The 22078-nt window shown below is 33.7% G+C and overlaps 1 protein-coding gene across 2 annotated transcripts in view; it reads right to left on the bottom strand.

Annotated features, from left to right (window-relative positions):
- Nucleotides 1-232: 232 nt before the first annotated feature.
- Nucleotides 233-22078, bottom strand: part of LOC120629777 (solute carrier family 22 member 4-like) — a 66654-nt gene continuing 44808 nt past the window's right edge. For both annotated transcript variants that reach the window (XM_039898815.1, XM_039898816.1), the window contains exons 2-7: nt 6187-6365; nt 4911-5245; nt 3459-3779; nt 2745-3375; nt 2214-2326; nt 233-1072 (exon numbers count right to left, since the gene is read on the bottom strand). In XM_039898815.1, the coding sequence (XP_039754749.1) occupies nt 1012-1072; nt 2214-2326; nt 2745-3375; nt 3459-3779; nt 4911-5245; nt 6187-6365 (1640 nt within the window). In that variant the 3' untranslated portion in view covers nt 233-1011. The remainder of the gene's footprint in view (nt 1073-2213; nt 2327-2744; nt 3376-3458; nt 3780-4910; nt 5246-6186; nt 6366-22078) is intronic.

The following is a 22078-nucleotide window of genomic DNA, read 5'->3' as shown; positions in this document are numbered from 1 at the left end:
TACAGGAATCCTTGAACTAAAGCGGTGATAGCGTTTTGGGTAGAAGCTCGACTTCAAAGTTATTTGCGTTTTAAGTAATTAAAATATCACGGTGAAGGAAAATATCGTGAGAAAACCTGCATGCTTGAGAGTTCCACATAATGTTCTCAAAAGTGTGTGGAGTCCATCAATCCTTACGGGGCCAGCGTGTTGGACTACCGCCTCCTCACACAATGAGAAGGGGTTACCTTCTCATTGTGTGAGGAGACCCGTGCTCTGTAGTGGGCCGATAATGGGATGATGTGGTGATGATTGCCATCCTTTTCTCTATATTGTTTGGGGATATTTTAAGACATAGGCTTCACAGTCTGGAACACAGAGCCATAAAGCAAGTTAAAAAAAAATTAACTGCCTATTTAGTTTAGTTTAGAGAGATCAACAGAATCGTCACCGATATAGCGCCAGTAATCTTACAAAATGACGTCACAGATATGACCTCTGGAACACGGATTGACATTGAGGAGTTATGGCATAGAGCCACAACAGCACATAAATGAGCTGACGTGAAGCGGAGCCATTTGAAAATCATTGTATCTCAACATGTTTATTCGCTCCACCCCCAAAGATGCCTGAGGTAGAAGAGAGTCTCCTTTACAAACGACCAAGCATCTTTGCCAATTTGAGGGAGGTGCCTTCTTCTTGGTGCCCTTGTCAAAATGAGACAAACACTCGATACACCCATCATAGGCTTAAACGTCTTTTAGAGCATTATCAATTGTTTTTGAAAAATCTGTTTGGACGCTTTGGCTTTTACGGTCTCAATAATTTTAAGTTGTTATGTTAAATTTTTATGTTTCAAACATTTGTTTTCTACTTGCTCTTTTATACTTAGTTAATATTAAACAGCAGTCACATGTTCATTAATATCTTACTATCACTTGTTTATTATTCAATACTTATAACTAACTGGCATTTAACTGCATCACTTGATCATAAAAATATTTATTTATAAATAATAAATGTTTCATCCAACTAGTGGCCTCTATCATCGGTGACCGTAAATGTTCCATTACATGGAGAAGACGCAGATTGCCTGAAAATAAAGAAATTTATAATTAAAAAACATAATTTAATGTGGATGATAAACTCAGAAAATATCAGCTTAGCTTCTAACTTTTTAAATTGTACGTAAGGATAAGCTTAGAATTTGTGTAATATACTATTTTATGTATTTATATTTTTTAAGCTCGTCGGCAAACACGATCTCTTCACTTCTTTCCTTAAGGCTTGTGGCCACAAGCACCAGTAAGCATGAGCGTTTGCCCCGTACTGTTTTTATGACCGACCGCGGAGTTTCCAAAGACGTAGCTCGAAACGGAGGCAATCTTTTATTTATAGTAAATTACAAACATAACAGGTATTTGTTTTGATAATAAGTAAATCAATTTTCGTTTAAAAATTCAATATATAGCATGGTTATAGCTAAAAAGCTAGAGGTGATTTGATATTTTTTTTATTTTGATTATTATATAACAAGGAAAAAGTTATCAATATACAAAGATTCATCATGTCAACCAATGGACGTCCACTGCTGGACATAGGTCTTTTGTAGGGAGTTTCAGAGACCACTTGCACTGGATGACATCCGTCCACCTCGTCGGAGGTCTACCAACGCTTCGTTTACCGGTACTACATATTTTGTATATTTTAATTATATATTGCAAAGTACTATTACTCCATATGTATATCGAATAAGTGCTTATTTTACAAGTTGCTATCCGGGATCCATTTATATTTATCAGGGAACGACCTAAACATGTTTTTGACGTAGTGAAAACCCGTTATCAAAGCGCTAAGTAGCCAGAAGCACTCTTTTTTTATTTTTTATTTCACCACAAGTTACCCCTTGACTGCAATTTCAACTGGTGGTAAGTGATGATGCAGTCTAAAATAATAGAGGGTGAACCTGTAAGGGATTATGGAGTCATACCCATAATTGGTTTCCACGTGACATCGCACCGGAACATTAGATCGCTCAGCGGTACGGCTTTTTTCAAGACCAGAGAAAATTCAGAAATTATGAATTCCCAAATTTCTCCTGCCAGAATAGAACAAGGGACTTCCTATTTAAAATCATCACCGTTGCGTCAGGAAGGACGAATGGATGTCAATTTTTATATATCTGGCCTATTATCAAAATCGAAAGGTTATACTGTATCCAAATAGGTACATACCTAGTGTTTTCTTTCGAGGAAACAATAGTGTCAGGGAGTAAAAGAACAATTGTGCCTCCTGCTGCACTTAATGCAGCTATAGTAGCCATTGGTAAGTGTAGATTCAATTTGGTCTGGAAAAATATTAAACAGTTTTATGTTTTGTTCACGAAAAAAATATAACATTTATTATAAAAGTAACAGGAATCAAGAAGATCGTCACTTGAATACTAATAACAATCATTGGAAAATCTATGAAAATACCAGAATCCCAAATTTAATTCTGAATATAAATGAATGAAAACCAAAGCTCTTATATAAAATGTCCTATTTAATGTGAACGATAATATATAATGCATATTAAATGAAAAACTAAATTTAGTTTAATAGTTTGCGCCTAGAGTGCTAAAAAGCAATTAAGAAACTAAACAATCTGTCTCATAAAACATTAGAAGGAGATTTTATTAAAATAGGTATTAACTAGGTTAAATTAAAAAATTGGGACTATGAATTTCTTTTTTATAAAAAAACACTTAAAAAATTTAGACTCACCAATTCCCATAAATATGGAATGCAAATCAATGCCAATCCTGATGAAATCTGGCTGGCACCGACACCTAGGTTCCTTATTATGGTCGGATATAACTCCGCAGTAAATATTGGAAGCATCATATTTGTAGTTGCAATTGCAAACTTTCCCACCATGAGGCATGCTATCATAACCCATTCTTCGTTGAAAGAAATAGATAACAATTCACTTGCTATACATGCTGCTCCACATATAACCATAGAAGTGAATATAGGCAGTCGTCTGCCAGCTTTAAATAATATAGGAATGCTTATTGCTATCGCTGGCACTTCTACTAAAGCAAGTATTATAGACGTCATGTGTAAATCGCCCATGTTGAATTTTCCAATATTTAAGACGAGTCCGTAATAAGCAATTGTCATTGAAAACCAAGCTATAAACAAACAAAATGTTCTCTTCATTAAATTGCCTTTAAATAACATTAAGACACTGGGTTCTTCTTTTCTGGTCTCGGGCTTGTATAATGATAGCATTTTATCCAAATCAATTACACTTCCTTTGTTGTTAAACTTTGCTGCCTTCTCTAATATTACTTTAGCTTCTTGTGTTCTTCCAACACTTAATAACCATCTTGGAGATTCCGGTAAAACAAACCTGAAATTAACGTCAAAATTAGTTTTATAACCAAGCATTTAACAAATTTTTGTCACAGTAAATAGTAAATCAAAGGAATTTACCATAATGCAATAAGGAAACACCCAGGTACTGTCAAAGCAAGTTGTACATCTCTCCAATTTGGCATAATCATTGAAAGTAAAGATACTATCACATAAGCCAGAGGTAGGGGGAAGAAATTGCAAACTCCTGCAATAGTGACCCATGGACCTCCTACCAGCTCCACGGAGAGAACGAAGGCAGCATATACCACAGATACTGATACTAGACCCATGAAGAGTCTTACCACAACATACTGCAAGTATGAACTTACTAGAAGTGATAAGATAGCTAGTGCGCTTTGAGCTACCATCATACCCATAAGTATTCTTTTACGGCCAAATCTGAAACAAGTGAACAAAATAAATAATAATAAATAAATAAATATACTACGACAATACACACATCGCCACCTAGCCCCAAAGTAAGCGTAGCTTGTGTTATGGGTACTAAGATGACTGATGAATATTTTTATGAATTATATATACATAAATACTTAGAAAGTACATATAAACACCCAGACACTGAAAAACACTTAATGCTCATCACACAAACATTTTCCAGTTGTGGGAATCGAACCCACGGCCTTGGACTCAGAAAGCAGGGTCGCTGCCCACTGCGCCAGTCGGCCGTCGAAAATGATATAAATACAAATTTTAAATAATTTTCGTTTGGATTTTCTTTTTAAATTTGTCTCGTATATATAGTATTCTCATTTATAATTAAGAGTCTCATGAGTAGCACATATTTATTGTGTTTTTTTGTTTTTACCATTGAGATTCTTGTAAAAAAAGATCGTTTACTTTTAAAATTTCCTTAAGATAATGATTTCAAGAAGCTATAACTTGTGATGCGATAACATCAAATTGTAGTTGATCAATATTATTTTTCATTGAAAAATTATAAAGAATTTCATGAAGTATCTTGTTTGTAACCAATTTTGAGGATTATTAATAGAGCACTAATTTTTTTAAGAATAAGGTTGATAATTAATTAATCTAAACCAAATTCTTAACAACTAAGTGAGTTATCAAAATTGACACCAAAAAATGCTTTTATTACCTCGTTACAATTTCAGTGGCATAGACTAAATATGGAAAGGAAGGCACAGTATCGAAGGTAATTATTTAACTAATGTTATAAATTTTGGAAAATAACTGCTCACAGATGCCTTTGCAATAAATTTTGACGATAGATAATTATGTGATAAATGATTATGAATGCGTGGAAACTACTGTTATAAGTTTGTAAAATTAATAACCACTTAGAATACTTTTTCCAAACTTAATGTTTGGATTACCCGGTGCTAAGTTTGTTTTGGAATATCAGTTATATATATAGGAATTACAAAGTTTAAGTAAAGGTTTAAGTTGGCATAGCACGAATCGTTAGGTACTTAGCAATAGCGGTTTTACTTGCTTGATGATTGCGTATCGTTTTGTAGTGTGCAATTATAAATAAACAATAACTCTTACTTGTCCGAAATCCATCCTCCAATGACTCCGCCAACGCCAACACCAACTAAAAATACTACTTCAGCTAATACTGTGAGATTGGCGTTATCACATACGAGATTCCATTCCGAAATTATTGTAGCCCCAACTTCAGACCGATCATAATCCCATTCTGTACACTTCTGGAAAGAGTCTAAGATAGGAGCTGTGTTGTTTATAATACTTTCTGCACTTATTCCAGCGGGAAGAAGACGAACATAGCATGCATCTATCGGTTGGCTGTAATTGACCCAATCATCTAATGGTAGACTAGACAAGTTATCCGGCCTTCGACACCAAAAGTTTGTCATTTTTGCCTGAAACAAGATTAGAACAACTGAGTAGATTAAATTCTTAGATACATAATATTTTTTTTATTGGTTTTAATTGTAGTATAGTAATAATTACGGTATATATATACGGTATATAAAAAAATATATAGTCGTACATGTATATGTACGACTATTTAATTTTTAAATACTCGTAATAATTATATTTTTATGGAAATGACTATGTCTAACATTACACTACATTTAAAGCGGTGATAGTGCTTTGGGTAGTAGCTCGACTTCACTTTCGAGGGTCCGAGTTCGAATCCCAGCTCGCACCTCTAACTTTTCGTGCGTTTTAAGAAATTAAAATATCACTTGCTTCAACGCTGAAGGAAAGGTCGTGAGGAAACCTGCATGCCTGAAAGTTCTACATTTTGTTCTCAAAGGTGTGTGAAGTCCTACATTCCACACTGGGCCAGCGGGGTGCACTACGGTGTTAACCCCTTCTCATTGTAGTAGAAGACCCATGGTCTGTAGTGGGCCGGTAATGGATTGATGTGATGATGATGAACATAACACTAGTTGTTTAATTTAGGTGTTTCAGAAATTATTTTATGTTTCTAATAGAGTACCAAATAGAAGTAGTTTTAAAAAGAAGTTCACCAACTAAAGTAAAAGAAACGGAAATAAACCGTCTATAATTTGAAATTTTATTTATTTTTCCAAGTTCCAACCCACAAACACGTTTTAATCCATTCCAATATTGTAAATGGGAAAGTGTATTTGTTTGTTTTTCCTTACTTTACGCCCTAACTAAGCAGCCTGTTGACTTGATTCTGTTGAGTTGAATCTGTAACAAACGCGGACGAAGAATGCGGGCAAAAGCTAGTAGAACATAAAACGTATTTAAGCTTCTTTGAGTCATGGATTGGAACTTTGTTGTTTAGCTCTTAGCTGTGTTCAAATGTGTGATAGTAAATTCTTACCGTAAATGTAGGTAGATATATGTGGAAAGTGCATGGGAAAGAAAAGAGCGACAAGAGGAAGGTCATCAGCAGTTGCCATCGACCGTAGTCGCCTATGACGGCTGACACCACGTCTCCTTGTTCATTGCCTTCGATTGGCTCTTGGTGCTTGTCCTTATTTAACCCCTGATTCGGGATTACTGTAACAAAAAACTGACAATTTAGAAAGGTTTTAATTTATAACTATAAGTTTGCCAATAATTGCCAATCATTTAATATAATTATTAAATTATCGAATTCTTAAATTCTTGATTGGATTACTCAAATCCAGTAAAAGAAAAACAAATGAATAAATTATGCAGTTTAGGTTATACTGTGCACCTACAGGATAATGAATGATAGATAATAGATAGAATATAGCTCTAAACCAATAAAAATATAATCTTGTCTCATTTAAAAAATGATTTATGTATTATTTAAATGAGCTGAATAATATTAAATCCGGTTTATTTACGCACCTACTTATCATTTTGTTTTTCTTAAAATAGTTATATTTTTGCAATTTCTGAAGCATAGCAAATGAAAATTATTATTTGTAACAAAATGCCACAATTACATTTCAAGTTGTTGCCAACAATATTTATTGTCTTTACTGAGGGGTTGTTTTGAAAAAAAAAACCTGTTCCTGTAGGAACTCTTATTATTATGTATTGTAGTGACTAATATCAATTAAACAGCATAAAAAATGTGGTTAATTTTTTTTCAAAAATGCACTCTAGTTATGATTAATTTTAAACTTTATTAAACTGAAGTGCTTAACAATAATTGATGTGGAACAATTTTGCGAAACTTGAAAGTAAAATTAACTTGTATGCCGTCACGGCAAACGAAATTACACTCCCTTATGCCGTCATGCTCTTTCTGCTCCCCAGTATATTTTCTTCGTTTGTACATTTATTTTCTGAGATTATTATTATAAATAAAGTAATTATATTAATAATTTATTGCAGTAATTATACTATCAAGTTGTGCATGTGCCAGACCGCAGGCGTTCCGTAACGTTCAACTTCTTTTTTTATCAGTAGCCTCATTTTTTAATCAATTAGGATTATTTTTTACATCGGTATGTAATATTATGCGTATATTTTATGAGTATATTTTATCCCTTTTGAGAGTTTTATTAATTACGCGTATGTATGTAAGTAGTGTGCTTTGGTGATTATGTATTTATATTACGCGTGTATATCTGTAATAATTAATATATAAATAATAATTTCTATAAGCACCTTAGGCGTTTAGGCGTAGTGGGCAGCGACCCTTCTTTCTGAGTCCAAAGCTTAGTGGGATCGATTCCCACAAACGGAAAATGTTTGTTTGATTAACAATCCCCCAATCACTGAACATTAATGTTCAGTGATTGGGTGTTTACCTGTATAAGTATTTATGTATATTATTCATAAAAATATTCATCAGTAATCTTAGTACCCCTAACATGGCGATGTGTGTATTGTCGTAGTATATTTATTTATTTATTATAAACATATTACTCAGTTTATTTTATAGGATTAATTAACTTTTCTTTATACTCGTTTAACTTTTTAAAGAACTCTAGATTTTAATTATTTCTTACAGATAACTTAAAAACGCAAGAAATTAAATATAATTATTAAATATTTCGTAGAAGCTGATACTTAATTTATTTCAATTAATTCAATGTTATTTTGTATCTTTTCCTCTATTACTTATGTTATATTCTTTCTTGGAATTGATTATGTTTAATGATTACCTACTGGCTGTAATCGGAGTTATAAATTATTCGGTTTTGAAAAGATCCTACTAAGGTTTTAGGAACAAAGTATAAAAAATAATTAACTATTTTAGGTGTTAACTTGATCTACATGAAACGTTATTAAATATTCAAGGTTGGAGTGGAAACTGAGAAAAGAGCTCTATTTAGAGTTCCGTATTAAACAAGGTACCCCTTTATAGCTGCATCATGCCGTTACATGATGGTGGCCGTAACGTTACACAAGGTAACCAGTAATATCCTAACTACTATTACTGGCTAATTTATAGAATGTACACACTTGGAGTCGTATGAAGAATGAAAATTACTAACATGAAGTTGTATCAGTATGTTTTACTGAACTTACAACTTTATCTAAGGCTGGTAAATATAAGTTTATGAGCCCTAATGGAAAGATAAAATCATGTAATCCACTATGATCATCATTATCATTATATCAGACCATTACCGGCCCATTACAGGGTAAGGATCTCGTCCCTCAATGAGAAGGGTTAAGGCCGCAGTCCACGCTGGAAGTGCGGATTGGTGGACTTCCTTACTTGATGATTCCATTCCTAAATATAACTAGCAATGTTTTAGTTAATTCTGTGGTTCATAGAACATTGGACATTGGGGAAGCGGGAATTTGTTTAGAGTAGCTATTAAACAATAAGTCCCATTATTGTAATTCATTTTGTGATACCGTTCTTATTCCCGATATTGTAATCGGTAACAACGGAACCCTATATGGTGCGTGGCTTGACACCCCGACTGGTTTTTTGTTTATGATCCGAACAATCTCTACCGACAACCCGACAAGCGAATCAGTAACATAATAAGCGTAAACGCATACGGATAAGCCGGCCACGCAGGCGTCACGGTTCAGCACAGCGCGTGTTTTTAGAGTTCCGTACCCGAAGGGTGCAAGGGCTTGTACCTATAATTTTTACAGATTTTTTTATGCACTATTATATAAACATACAATTATATTTTCTCAATACACCTGAAGTTAGCTAGGGCCTGGGTACCTATATTTTTTTTATAAACGCACAATTTTGGTGTAGAAAGAATTAAAGAGACAATTTTATTTTTTCAATATTCTCTGTTAATAAAGTTGGCACTTTTAGACAGACAACTGAATTAGCATAACTTTGTCGTTGGTCTTTTGGTTAGCATATTCCTCCTTGGTTCGATGCCCAGGTCGGGCCGATATCACGTTAAGTACTACAACCCGGTTATAATCTATTTCATACGATAATCATTTATAGCCTATAACAGTCCTCAGCTAGACTAAAGTCCTCTCCCGTGGGAGTGTTTGCAAATAAACACCATGCCGCGTTCGGCCGATGGATTGGTGATCCCAGTAGATGGTCGCACGGAGGACGCTGCAGCCTATTCTTCGTTAAATTTCCTTAGTCCCCTCGTACGATAGTCGCGGGAAGTGAGGGGTGGTGTCAATTGTATACTGATCTGTCGTCGACAAACGACACCCGTCACCACACGGCACACATTTAATATGATACTACTACGTGGCAAAAACTATATTATAGCGAGATTTTATTAGCGAGGTATTAGCGTAGCCTTTTTTATTACGTGGGAAATCCTCACGGATACCACCGCACCACGGGGAGGCACAGTGGTTAGGCCGGACTCGTACCGGCTCAAACCCCACGGTGTTCCAACAAGTCGCATGGTGGCAGGGCTTTCGCGCACAACCGCGACCCAGCTATGAGCGAGGAGGCCTGTGCCAACCAGTGGAACGTTAAAAGGCTGAAGGTGGAATTATCATTGTTTCCCGACGGAAATTAATATATTCGATCCATATCCGGTTAGATATTCGATTGCTATTTTACATTGTTACTAGGTCATCCCTGCATCAAAATATATACAATGTGTTTGTTTACTCCAACAATACGATAAGAAGTATCGTAACATAATATGCCCGAGTGACACCCTTCTGGACTCTTCATTGGCACTATTAATAGCATCTCATAATTAAGTGCACTTTACGGTATATAAACTAGTGGAAGCTCAATTGCTATATCATGTCATGCAATTAATGGCGAATCAGTTCTAATCAATCGAATGCCTCGGAATGGCACATTTTGTTATGTCACAGAATTGCGCGCGAGTCAATCATTAGCAAAGGACACGCGCGCCTTGGCAATGATCTCCAAAGCAATGTTAACGAACCGCAAGTAAACCTTGTTTACAAACTGGATATTGTACAGATAAGGATAAGATTTGTGTACGATAATTTACTGAGCCGCATTATCCTCGTCATCATATACACCTTCAGAAATCTTTAAACTTATTTAAATACCATTGTCCAGTGTTGCTTTTATCAGGTTTTTATATAAATCCCGTTGGAACCGTTTGTTTTCGTGATATAAAAAGTAGTCTGTCACTCTCTGTCCTTTTAACTATCTCTTTGCCAAAAATCAAGTTGATTTGTTGCTTAGTTAGGGCGTGAGGGAAGGACAAACCAACAAACACAACTTGAAATATATATTTGTAACTTTTGTTGACTTCCATTTACATCATATGTTCATATCTACCCCAAATTTATACGATATATTTTTTGTTGACATGAACTCCTAAAACGTCGTCTTAGACCATTGAAGGTTCGATAAACACTACTTTGGGTATCAATGATGTTTATATTACCAAACTGAATAGAACGTAGAACTACACGTCTCATACCATATATTATGTCTTCAAGGTTTGCACGATTCCACTTAGATTTCATCATCACTTACCAAAGGGAAAATGGTGTCTAGCAGAAGTGGCAACCAATTAAATAGACATTTCCGTGCATTTCGTATATCCGGTAGTTAATCGAGGTTTAGTTGTGGTTGGTTAAAGTTGCACTGAAGGTCATTACCAAGGCGTTAAGTCATTTTCTGCAGCTTTCTACATATATATGAGTGATTGGTTAGATTGTCGGTTCTGCCTTATCTCCGAAATGGCTGGACTCAATTTGACAGAACGTTCAGAGGCAGGCAACAAATAACACAATGACTAGGCTACTTTTTGTTTATGGAATCTACTCCTAATGGGTGGAAAGACTGTATGAGAATCCCTTGTTTTTCTTGCAACTTTCAAAGTTTAGATAGAATTAGGTTCAATTTTCCGTGTTCGTATCCGCCCAAAAAGAGATTTCTAAAATCATCCCATGAAGGGGTGAAACAAGGGTTAAAAGTTTCAATAATTTTGAATTAAGAAAATTTAAATCTGCAAAGTATTTAATAAAAACAAATGACAAAAAAGAACTGGCTTTGTTATACACGAAAAAAAAGCACGAAATAAAGTCGGTGCCAAGAAGTAAAATGTAGATGATCCGTATCCGTCTGCCCATCGTGGTAATTGTGGGCTTACCCTCAATTTGGGAGTGGTCTTTAGTCCAACATTGGACTGTTATTATTTTTATTCATAGTTTGCTGCGTATGCAGGGGAGTGTTAAAATAAATAAATTACTAATATTTTCTATGGAAAGTGTCCCTTGGAATTACTTACAATAGTTGCCGTTCTATAGGGTCAAGTTCAAGCGGTCATCTAGTCGAATATAAATAAGGCATAGGGTTCCATGCAACCATAATTACGATCGTGTTTCTCTGGGTGATTCATATAAGATCCTAGAAGGCGAGGTTGAGAACCAAATGGAAACCTTTCAAATGCAGCGTTCTTTGGTAGACCTCAGGAGGAAGACAGACCTGTTGAGTTGCAGGAAATATACAAGTGACTCAAGACCGTGTCCAATGCTGGACATTATCCAGCAGTGGTCGTACGTGACGGCCGGAGTGCTCATACGTGATATAGCAGTGGTAGGTACGGAAGGTTTATCCTTAAAGACGACGAAGCTATTATTCTATTATACTTGAACACAAAGTTTCAGAAAATTACAAGTATACACACATAATCAAAGTGGTTACGCACAAATTACTGGCTATTACCATAGTTTTGACTGGCAATGACCTGCTTTCTACGTTCCTGTAATATTACATTAAATAATCTACGTTTTTCTAAAGATCCGAAGATTGCATAAGTTAATAGTTGTCCCAACATCAATAGCATAGTTATTTCTTTTTTATAATAAGTCAAGGTTAATAACGTGCATTAGAAAATATAATATGTAAGTGGTATTGTTCAATGAATTTAAGAACAATGTTATGATTGAACGAATTTTGTTGAATATTGGCAAAACAAAGATTTATGACTGAAATAATACGTACTCAACAAAATTACCTCAGCTAAACAATGGCAACGACGTCACTAACAAACTATCATCTATTTCAATGGGAGGTTTACTTTATGACAGTAGCTGTCATGATGTCATATGTGTTTGACATCAAATTGTCTAAAATAAATTTAAAATTTTTTTCGAATATCAGATTGTGAGTTTTGTCGGAATTACTTACCTATTCCGGTATAAAAAACAAACCGTTGGCATTTCAGGCTCATATCGTTTCTTTACGTATTCTATAGGTCCAGCGCTGGACGGGTATACGAAGCATTTTTAATCTCGGATTTCATATGATTTTAATCGTAAAATCACCTGCAAATTAAACCCCTAATGAAGCAGCTTGGTGGGTTTATGCTCTACAATCCTCTATCCTAAAACAGAAGGAAGCTTGTATATTGCACTAGGGTTGAAATAATCATCATCAAGATGATTATTACAATTGTACTTATTAAAGTACTGAGGCTCAAAGCTAAATGTTTGTCTCGCTTAAAAGGGAGAGCGCATCAGCCTGACACTAGAATTTAAAGCAGGCTTATCTTTGTAGATTCCGTCTCAGTAACTATACTAGCTTTTCCCGTCAAATCAATCAGACCTGAACCAAATAGATCGAAAGTAAAAAACATCCATTTAACTTTTTTTTATTGTACAAGATTGAAACTACAACTGATTGACTGAAACTCTCACGGCTCAATGACTAATAGAGCAATTAATTTGCATTCGCCGCCTACAACCGAATTTCCGTTATCTAGTAATGTGAGCAAAAAAGATTTCACTGATTTAATAGTTACGCTTAAATTTTCAGAATTTAAGATAACTTGAGTGTAAGTTCACGAGTAAAATGTCAAATTTGCAATCGTGTAAATCCTTTATTTTAAATGGACGCAATACGTCATTTGATAAACTCAAATAACAAGTAACTGATTTGGTGATTATCTGGGTCGATTCACTTGTTTGATCAATGATTCAGGGCCATCATGAATCAGTCGGCGTCATGGTAGAACCTCTATTGTGCTTTTAGATGCACTGTGAGGAGAGTTCATAGATAATGTTTTCAATACAGGTGTTAAAAGAAACATTCAAGGCTCAGGTGTCATAACCCCAGTATATGACCCGTTAAATTGACTTCACGGGTCTACGCAGTACTATCATAAAGCGGTAACTCTACACCTTTTGACTCATCTTCCCGTTTAAGTGGTCTTACGCTATTATTAATTTGCATCAATTAATTTATTTTTCATTGACAAGTTTACGCTCGCATTCACGCTTGAAGTCATAATGCAGTTTAAGATAGAAGTAGGTACGTAGTTTTTTTTTAATTCTATATTGCACACTTTATCAGTAAATGCCATTTCCATGGGGTATTTTCTCCTAGTATACCTGGTTTTTTGGTATTGGTATTATATGTTGTGTAAAAAATTAAGAATTATGAAAGAAAAAAAAAATACCTTAATTTATTACACAATACACCCTGCATATATTTTATAATTATTATTGTAAGAAATCTGCAAATATTAACTACACTAATATTATAAATGCGAAAGATCGGATTTATTATCAATCATATCGGGATCGGGTTTGTTACTCAATAAAGCCAGATTGGCTGAACATCGAAAAAGAAGTTAGCACATTTAACGATTATAGTCGGGAATATCACATGGGTTACTTTCTATCCCAAAAAAATATACAGTTCCCGTGGGATAGACTTGTTTTTTTCTATTTGACACAGCAAGACATCAACATTTTGTTGTATAGTGGAAGTTGAGGGTTTCAGAAGTTCAACCTGATTTACGCTCTGGTCTGTGTTTACGATAGATTTTGAAATAAATTGTTAAATGCTTAGTCGAGGCGAATTAAATTTTTGCACACTACTTATACTATATTATGTCCTCAATGGCTTTCCTATACACATAACCTTATATCAGAAAACTGATATTCCTCGCATTCATATATCTTTTGATCCAGTAACAATAGACCATACTATGAATATTAAATGTAGGTACTCTGATTTATAGTTTAGTTAATTTGCATAGACTAGTATTTTTACAGAAAGTCAAAGAAAAAGTCTTAAAATTGTTACATTGTTATAAGATAAATTTATTGAAAAAATACGTTCGTTAACAAACTATATATTTGCATAATGTTGGCTTCCGGATCAATTGTACTTTAACGATAAATCTTTGTGAAATATTCAAAAACATCTTACAAAAGGTTAAATAGAAGGACATACTCGTAGGGCCTGGTTTCATTTTGAAAATGTACATTTATCTTAATGTTTAAATTTTTTTTATTATAAATTTTGTTTCCTGATACCTCATTCCTCGTTTAATTCTGAATGTAAGTACTTTAATTATAATGAAAACGAATGTTTAAATGCTTTCAAAACTGCTTGATGCAAGTATGAAAATAATTAAGTGGAAAAAATAACCAAAAGGAAATTAAAGACATTATTAATTCGTTAATATTTAACTTTTGTTTTTATACCGCTTTTTTAAAATAAATATAGCGCACGCCGTGCGCTATATTTATTTACTTACTCACTTATTTACTTACTTGGTTACTTTTCCGTGAACAAAACTTTTGACTTTAAATTATAATCGTTTAAATATGTTTAAAAATAATTATGAGGAGAAATTGCGTTACTAAACCGAGCTCTTTTGGGTTGGTAATAAAAAAAATATCAAGTTTTCTTTTTACCCTGATGTAACGGGCAAAAAATTATTTGGAGAATTATATCAGAAAGAATAGTTCTCGAAGATCAGTTCCATTTTTGGTGGTCTTAATGAAAACCAAAATAACAGTTTCCTATCTTATTCCATTCATTACTTTTTATAATTTCATTATTACATAAATCATTTTAATTTTTCTTTAATACAATTATTGTTATCCCGACAATAACGCAAAAAAGAATTGTCCAATGTAGTGCAGTCATTCAGAAGGTATAAGCTGTAGCCTATGTGTACCTACATACATTTCGGTAAATTATTTATATTGATGTTGATAATTAAGTCGGTTTTGATTTTAACTTTACTCTTAAATCTAATGTAAAAGACTGAGATTTCTTTACACAAAACTTATACCTGTGGTGAGTAAAATGATATTATTGACGCAAAATTCCTAGATTCATGCAGTAATTCTTATATTAAGTGGATGATAGTTTGCGTGTCGCGTAGCTGTGGGGGACTACTCCGGAAGAACGCTTCAATGAAATTGATTCCCACTCGGTCACTGTTCTGGTTACTCTACTCGCAAGTGTTAACTTGCGAGCAAATATTTGTAGCCATCCTTGCACTAATTTCCCCCCTCTAAATTTTTCTCTAGTCTTGAGTTGGTCTGGAATTGGTCGCTCTACAGTAAAAAGCTTACTTATAAAAGAAACCCCGTATTCATATCTTACAACGTTTAATCGTTTTAGTATCTCGACCACAGATTATGCATAATTTTGACCAGTCTGAACGAAGATACCTTTTTTCTTTAATCAAACATACAAAAGCCACTCATAATAATTTTAGTATTGTAACTTGTTTCCTTAAAATTCTCTATAAATAATGTGCGTGTGTTTTACCACAACTATTTGTTACATTGGTACATACTAACACACATACATACCTACTTGCTTTATACATTCATAGATACAAAGTAAAAATTAGTTACTAAATACTTCTTTTTTTTTAATTTCTTTGTATTTTTGCGTTGTTTTGTGTGCGTTATAACAACTTCGTTCATAACTAAAATCTAGCATGTTTAGAATCATTGCGGCGTTATTTTTAATTTTATCACCCTCATTATAATCATGTAAAAATTTTTATATAGGCCTTGTCCTATAGGCCTATATGAATAAATAAATATTAGACTTGGAATTTAACTTAAATCTAAGCTATGAGGGTCGAATCGCTCTCGTTAATCAGATCAAAATCAGGTTTTCATATAGACCATCATCTAATCTCAGAGATTTTTGGTTGCATCATTGCAAAACGTTGACTTTTGAAAATAGCAACTGCTATAGCTACTGAGTTTCTTGTCGGCTTCCGTTCAGTAGAATCTGGATTCTGTACCGTAGTAGAGTCAGAACTTACAGACGTACTTGGCATTTTAAAAAAGCCTGCCAGGGAGGCCTTCAAATAAACAATATTTGTATTTGTTTAAGCAAACGCTAATTCATTTTATCAACGGTGCACGCTTTGCTACAATATATTTTTGCAACCCGGGTCATAGTTGATCTTGGAAGTTAAAAAAAAGTTAGCAAAGAGTACCCAAGTATTGATGATGTTATCACAACGTGAAGTACTTAGAAAAAATCCTATACAATATTTTTTAAATGATTGAGTTAAAAAAAAATCCTATACAATATTTTTTAAATGATTGTTTATGTTATACTTAGAAAACATTATACTTAGAAAAAATCCTATACAATATTTTTTAAATGATTGTTTATGTTATGTTATTATAGCATTCTCGGAGCAGAACCTGGACGGATGGCATCAAGCGAGGCGCTGGGAGCCGTTGGAAAAGAAGGGCCCTGGAACGTCTACCAAAGACCTATGCCCAGCAGTAGACATAAATCCGTTGAAATGATAAAGATGATAGGATTTGTAAATAATTTCACTTTTAATTATACGATCTGTGTACAGCAGCGTCATAAATTAGACGTCATAGACCTATGAACTACGACATCATAAAATTATACGATAGTTAAAACAAAATATAATAACAAAAAATAACTTATTCATGTTAGCGCAACACACAACTATTGACAATTTCAGAAATACTTTGAGAACATGAATTAATCTCTCGGGAATTCTAAAAAATCTTCCATTTCCAACGCAACATGTTACAAGCCCGTGGAAATTTGATTTATGCTTTATGTTTTGAATGTCTTTGCCTATTTCATATTTTTATATATTAGTGGGCAGATGATTACTTTTACAATTTTATTTATATTTACATTTATATTAATTACTTTCTTTGGCCGTCCAACTTAATCACAGTTGCATAAATAGCTATTGAAATGTAAAGGCTAATCTAATCTCACGAACAATTAGTTCGATTTAGCACTAGCACTAGAAAAATCCTATTGACTCAGGTGATTATAGTTATTTTTAGAAGATAAAGTTTAAATATCGTTCTATCAGCTGACATAGTCCAGAAACCTTTGTGCTTAGTAGAAGTAGAGACAATGTTATTACGACGTTGTACGATATGAACCTTCGACCCTGCCCCTAAATATTTAAATACATTTACATCCCACGTGTATTCATTGTTTTGTAATCTGTTTCACAGATTATAATGAGAAAATAATTTTAATATGCGAAACGACCTGTTTATTGTTTATCGTATTGCCTTTTATCCTGCTTGAGCTGGGTCAAGTATACTACAACAATACACGCAGGTCTAGGTCGATTTTAATAAAATAATAACGCTTATGCATATTGATCACTCTTAGCCAGAAGATGGGAGAGAAGTTGGTTAGATGTCATTAGATGGAGTAAAAAAATAGGTAAGTTTAGTATTTTTTCTTTATCTGCATCAAATAATTGACCAGTCGTAGGTTTTCTCGTAAAGCAGATCTTTACGAGAAAACCTACGAACTACTGAGAATCATGCATGTACAGCTGACAAAGATTGAAACCTATCAAAATTGAATATTTAAGAAAAGCTATACAATTCCATGAAATGAACTACTATAATATTTATTAATAGTTTAATATTTATTTATGTGCTTGTGTTTAAGACTATTAGTTTGTACAGGCGCAACTGCAGTAACAAGTTTATATTATTGAAATAGCTTTACAGGCACTTAAAACAATTCTCGAGAGCGAATCTACGCGAAAAAATTAAAAAACACTCAAATCGATCCAGAAATCTCGGAAAAATTTGTATGCACTGAGGTTTGTAGAAACTAGGTATCGAATAAAAAACCTGCTCCGATTACTTATGTCGACTAAAATTATAATTAAATTCAAAGCTTTTAATTGGTAGTTATTAGTTTGATTAATTAAGGGATGTCATATATCTTTTAGTAACTCAATCGTGGTTTGGCCCCCAACGAGGTGGACAGGATACATCATATGAGTCCCTGGGAGCCGCTGGTAACAAGCAGTCAAGGACAGTGGATTTCAGACCTCTGTACAAAAGACCTATGTTCAGCAGGGGACGTCCACCGGTTGAAGTGATGTTGATGATGATGGTGACTCAATCGCGAGTACGTCAACCCATTTACGCGAGCGGAAAGTGTTTTATTGGTTGCATAAAGGGATCTCATATCATCCATCTTAGTATGACTTTTAAACATAAGGTAGCACTACCGGTAACTGTCGTTCTTTTTTTATTTCACTTGTCTTGCATCTACCTTCCTAATGTTATGATACCTCCTACGGATGAGAACGTCAGAACTATTCATTACACAAAGAGCAGATGATGATACAGTTAGGAATTTAGTGAATCTCAGTTATCAGAGACTCGGAAAAGCCAGCATTACCTTTTAAAACAATATTTTTGTTCGAAAGGGTATTTAAACAAAATAGCTTTTAATGTAATAAGTGGATAACATTTTTGAAAAGTCATGGTTTACTGTATAAAATAATGGCATTGTTATTATTGTAAGCAGTCATTTTAATGCACAATATCGTTATTTTGAAAAACGTGAAATATCATTACCGTCAAAAATTTACAAAGGTCAATGTTGTAATAACAAAAATCGTAATAGTTTTAATAGTTTTCTTTAAATCAGTGGAGCAATATAATAGGGTCACACAAAACTTGGTCAATGCAAAAAGGGTGGTCACATTATACTCTTACATGTCGTAGGTACCTTATACCTATATAGTTCGTTAGCCAAATAGTTTAATAAGCGCCGCGCCGCTGGTTCATACCGAAAAGGGGCCATCGGCTACTTCAAAGATTCGGCACGTACTGTGCAGCGTATTTTGGTAGCAGATGTCTAATACTTAGTATTTTGATTATAATGCGTTGTAAGTGTTTTATAATTGTGATTAATCTAATAATTTTGAATAAATGATAATTCTAATTTATGAAAACATAATGGGGTTTCTATTTATGTTTACATTCCAAAATAGCCTGTATTATTAACAACTATGCTTCTTATCATGAGCTTTATTAAAAAGGTAAATAACATAAATCCTTATTTGTCTTGACAACTATATTAATAACACCGAAACTTTGTATTTTAATACTACTTAGTAACTTAAGATAATAGCAATTTAATAAAATTGTACATTATGTACAGCAAGCATACAAAGAGAAATACATAATTTTAATGAGATAATTAAAAAAAAGTAGTTCAATGCTATTTCGGACTCTACTACCTATTATAAACAATAACATAACATTATAATATCATAACGGTGCCGTGATAGGCTAGTTTTTAACACTTCGGCTTCCTTTTCGGGGAGAACGAGTTCAATTCCCGGCTCTCCTTTCGGAGTTATGAGTGTAAAAATGAAAAATTTAAGCCATTCATTATCAAGTAATATCAAGTGATATTTAATTGGTAAAATTTTTGGGAAAACTACATTCTCTGAGAATTCTTCTTAACATTTTTAAACTCATGTAGGGGGCCGGTCAGTTGATAAGCCGTTCCTCCTTCACCTTCTGCTATCAAACTACAAGACGCTGTTTGCATCCTTCCATAATAAATCTTGATAAATACAAAGTAGAAAAACAGACAGAAACTCACATACACAGCACGTCAAACTCATATCATGACCCCGTCGATTTTGCGTCTGGTTATGAAAACCAATACAAGCGCGGATAACGTAGCGGGCAACAGCTGGGATGTTACAATATAAACCAGGAAGGATTTAGGTTGGTGCTCAGAGTAATCTTTTGAGTCAGTTATACTACGTAACAACGTTAGGCATCTTACTTATCAATGTCTGTTTATGGCACAGTCAATAACACCGATTCAGCACTACAGCTATCTCTCTCATGGGCATAGGTTATTGCGCGATACATTAATTGTGTCGGCTAAGATAATTCCGTATTAGACCGAGATTATAAAGGTTAACCGTAATAAAACAAAAAAAAAAAATAATAATTTTACAGTTATACTTTATCCTTGACTTTATTAGCGTGGGAGTCGTGTGAATTTGTTGTCATCCTATTACCTATTGTTTTCTAGCGTCGATAAACAATCTAAGGCAAATAAAAATAATATGTGGTTGGATATGGTATATTAAAGTTAATAAATATGGCATATTCAATCAAAAACAATTTTAACTGAAAATAATTTATTTTTTTGCCCCTAGTTTTACACTTACGACGTATGAGTACGCATAGAGAAAAATGTTAGAGAAATGCACATTAAGAGATCGGACGGGTAAGTTACAAATGGTATAGAACGTGAAGTCTTTGTTTTTATTTCATTAGATAAACTATGAAATCAATATGAAAAGATGCTGTCAGTAATTGTTTAAGAAAATGCGTACTGATTTTAGCAGCATAAAACTATTTGTTGAAAGAAAAGAAAAAGATAATCTGAATTACCCAGTTAAATTAAAAATAAATAAAAAATATACTACGACAATACACACATCGCCATTTAGCTCCAAAGTAAGCGTAGCTTGTGCTATGGGTACTAAGATTAATGATTTAGATTTTTTTTAATGAATAATATACATAAATACTTATGATATACAGATAAACATGTTACATCTTCATACATATAACTTGCAATAAGGTACAATATTAACTTAATCGGGATATAATAAATAAACCACAGTGCGCTAATCTGAAATAAAACACGCGTGTGTAGTATCTTGAATTATGAGCCTTATGACGATGTAATACGTCCACGTTACGATTACGTTTATAACTAATGCTGGAGATTTTCTTCATTTTATATTATCTGCATACCCTCTATGCACGCCACTGGACCAGTAAGACTAATTAGTTAAACCTCCTGTAAAGGAAAATTATGCTATTTTTTATAACAGAGGTTATTGAAAACGTATGCAAATAAACTGCCGGAAATCTAATGTGTGTTTAACATGGCAAAGAGCAGACCTTAGCGGATATTGCGTCCTACTACAAAATGTAAGTAAGTACTAAATTACAAGGTGAGGTGCAATTCAGACTTCGATTATGTAAAATTTTATTGTAATTACAAGCACGTAAGACCGACCTTACAAGTAGATCTTTGAATTAGTATCGTAATAGGCTTAAATAATGATATTATATCTTAGATTTATTATATCTGGTGTATTTTGCAATGTTGAGTTTTTTTCGACTTAACTATTGCTGGACTGAGATGTAGATTCTAAAGGTTCTACATGGGGGTAGTATTCAACAGTTCTCTGCGACTCGACTTCAAACAGAGGTTATCCGCCCAGTAATGCTTTCATAGTTACTGACCACCACTTTAGCACCCAAGGATCCCAATTTCGAACCTATGAACTATATGCCTTTTGAGCTTCATAGTTCGCTATGCTCTTTCTGGTAGGAATACTGATATTTTTATACTCTCACCAAAAATAGGTCCTTGACTTACAAATATTTCATTTTTACCAAAATTCGTCGTCTTACTAGAAGGATATACTTATGCCTTAAAATAGCCTTTAATTGATAATGGAAGTGCTATATATACATGGCCCTCGGAAGTCCGTTGTCACTTCCGACATATCAGTGATTTTATATCACGTATGGTTATATTTATGTTGACCCTCATACTAGTTAATATGGTAGGCTCATTTCACACACGATTTTATCAAAAAGTTTTTTAATTATTTGTTTTTAATTAATGGATTATTTTGAGTGAGAATGACTTTTTGCTTTATATTTTCTGTAATTATCACATTGCGATACACACATATCCAATCACAAAGTATTGCGACTGGCATATATCGTTGTCATTTTAATACTTACCATAG

This window comes from Pararge aegeria, chromosome 15 (assembly GCF_905163445.1).
Source record: "Pararge aegeria chromosome 15, ilParAegt1.1, whole genome shotgun sequence".
Taxonomy (NCBI): domain Eukaryota; kingdom Metazoa; phylum Arthropoda; class Insecta; order Lepidoptera; family Nymphalidae; genus Pararge; species Pararge aegeria.
This window is presented reverse-complemented; position numbering and strand designations above follow the sequence as displayed.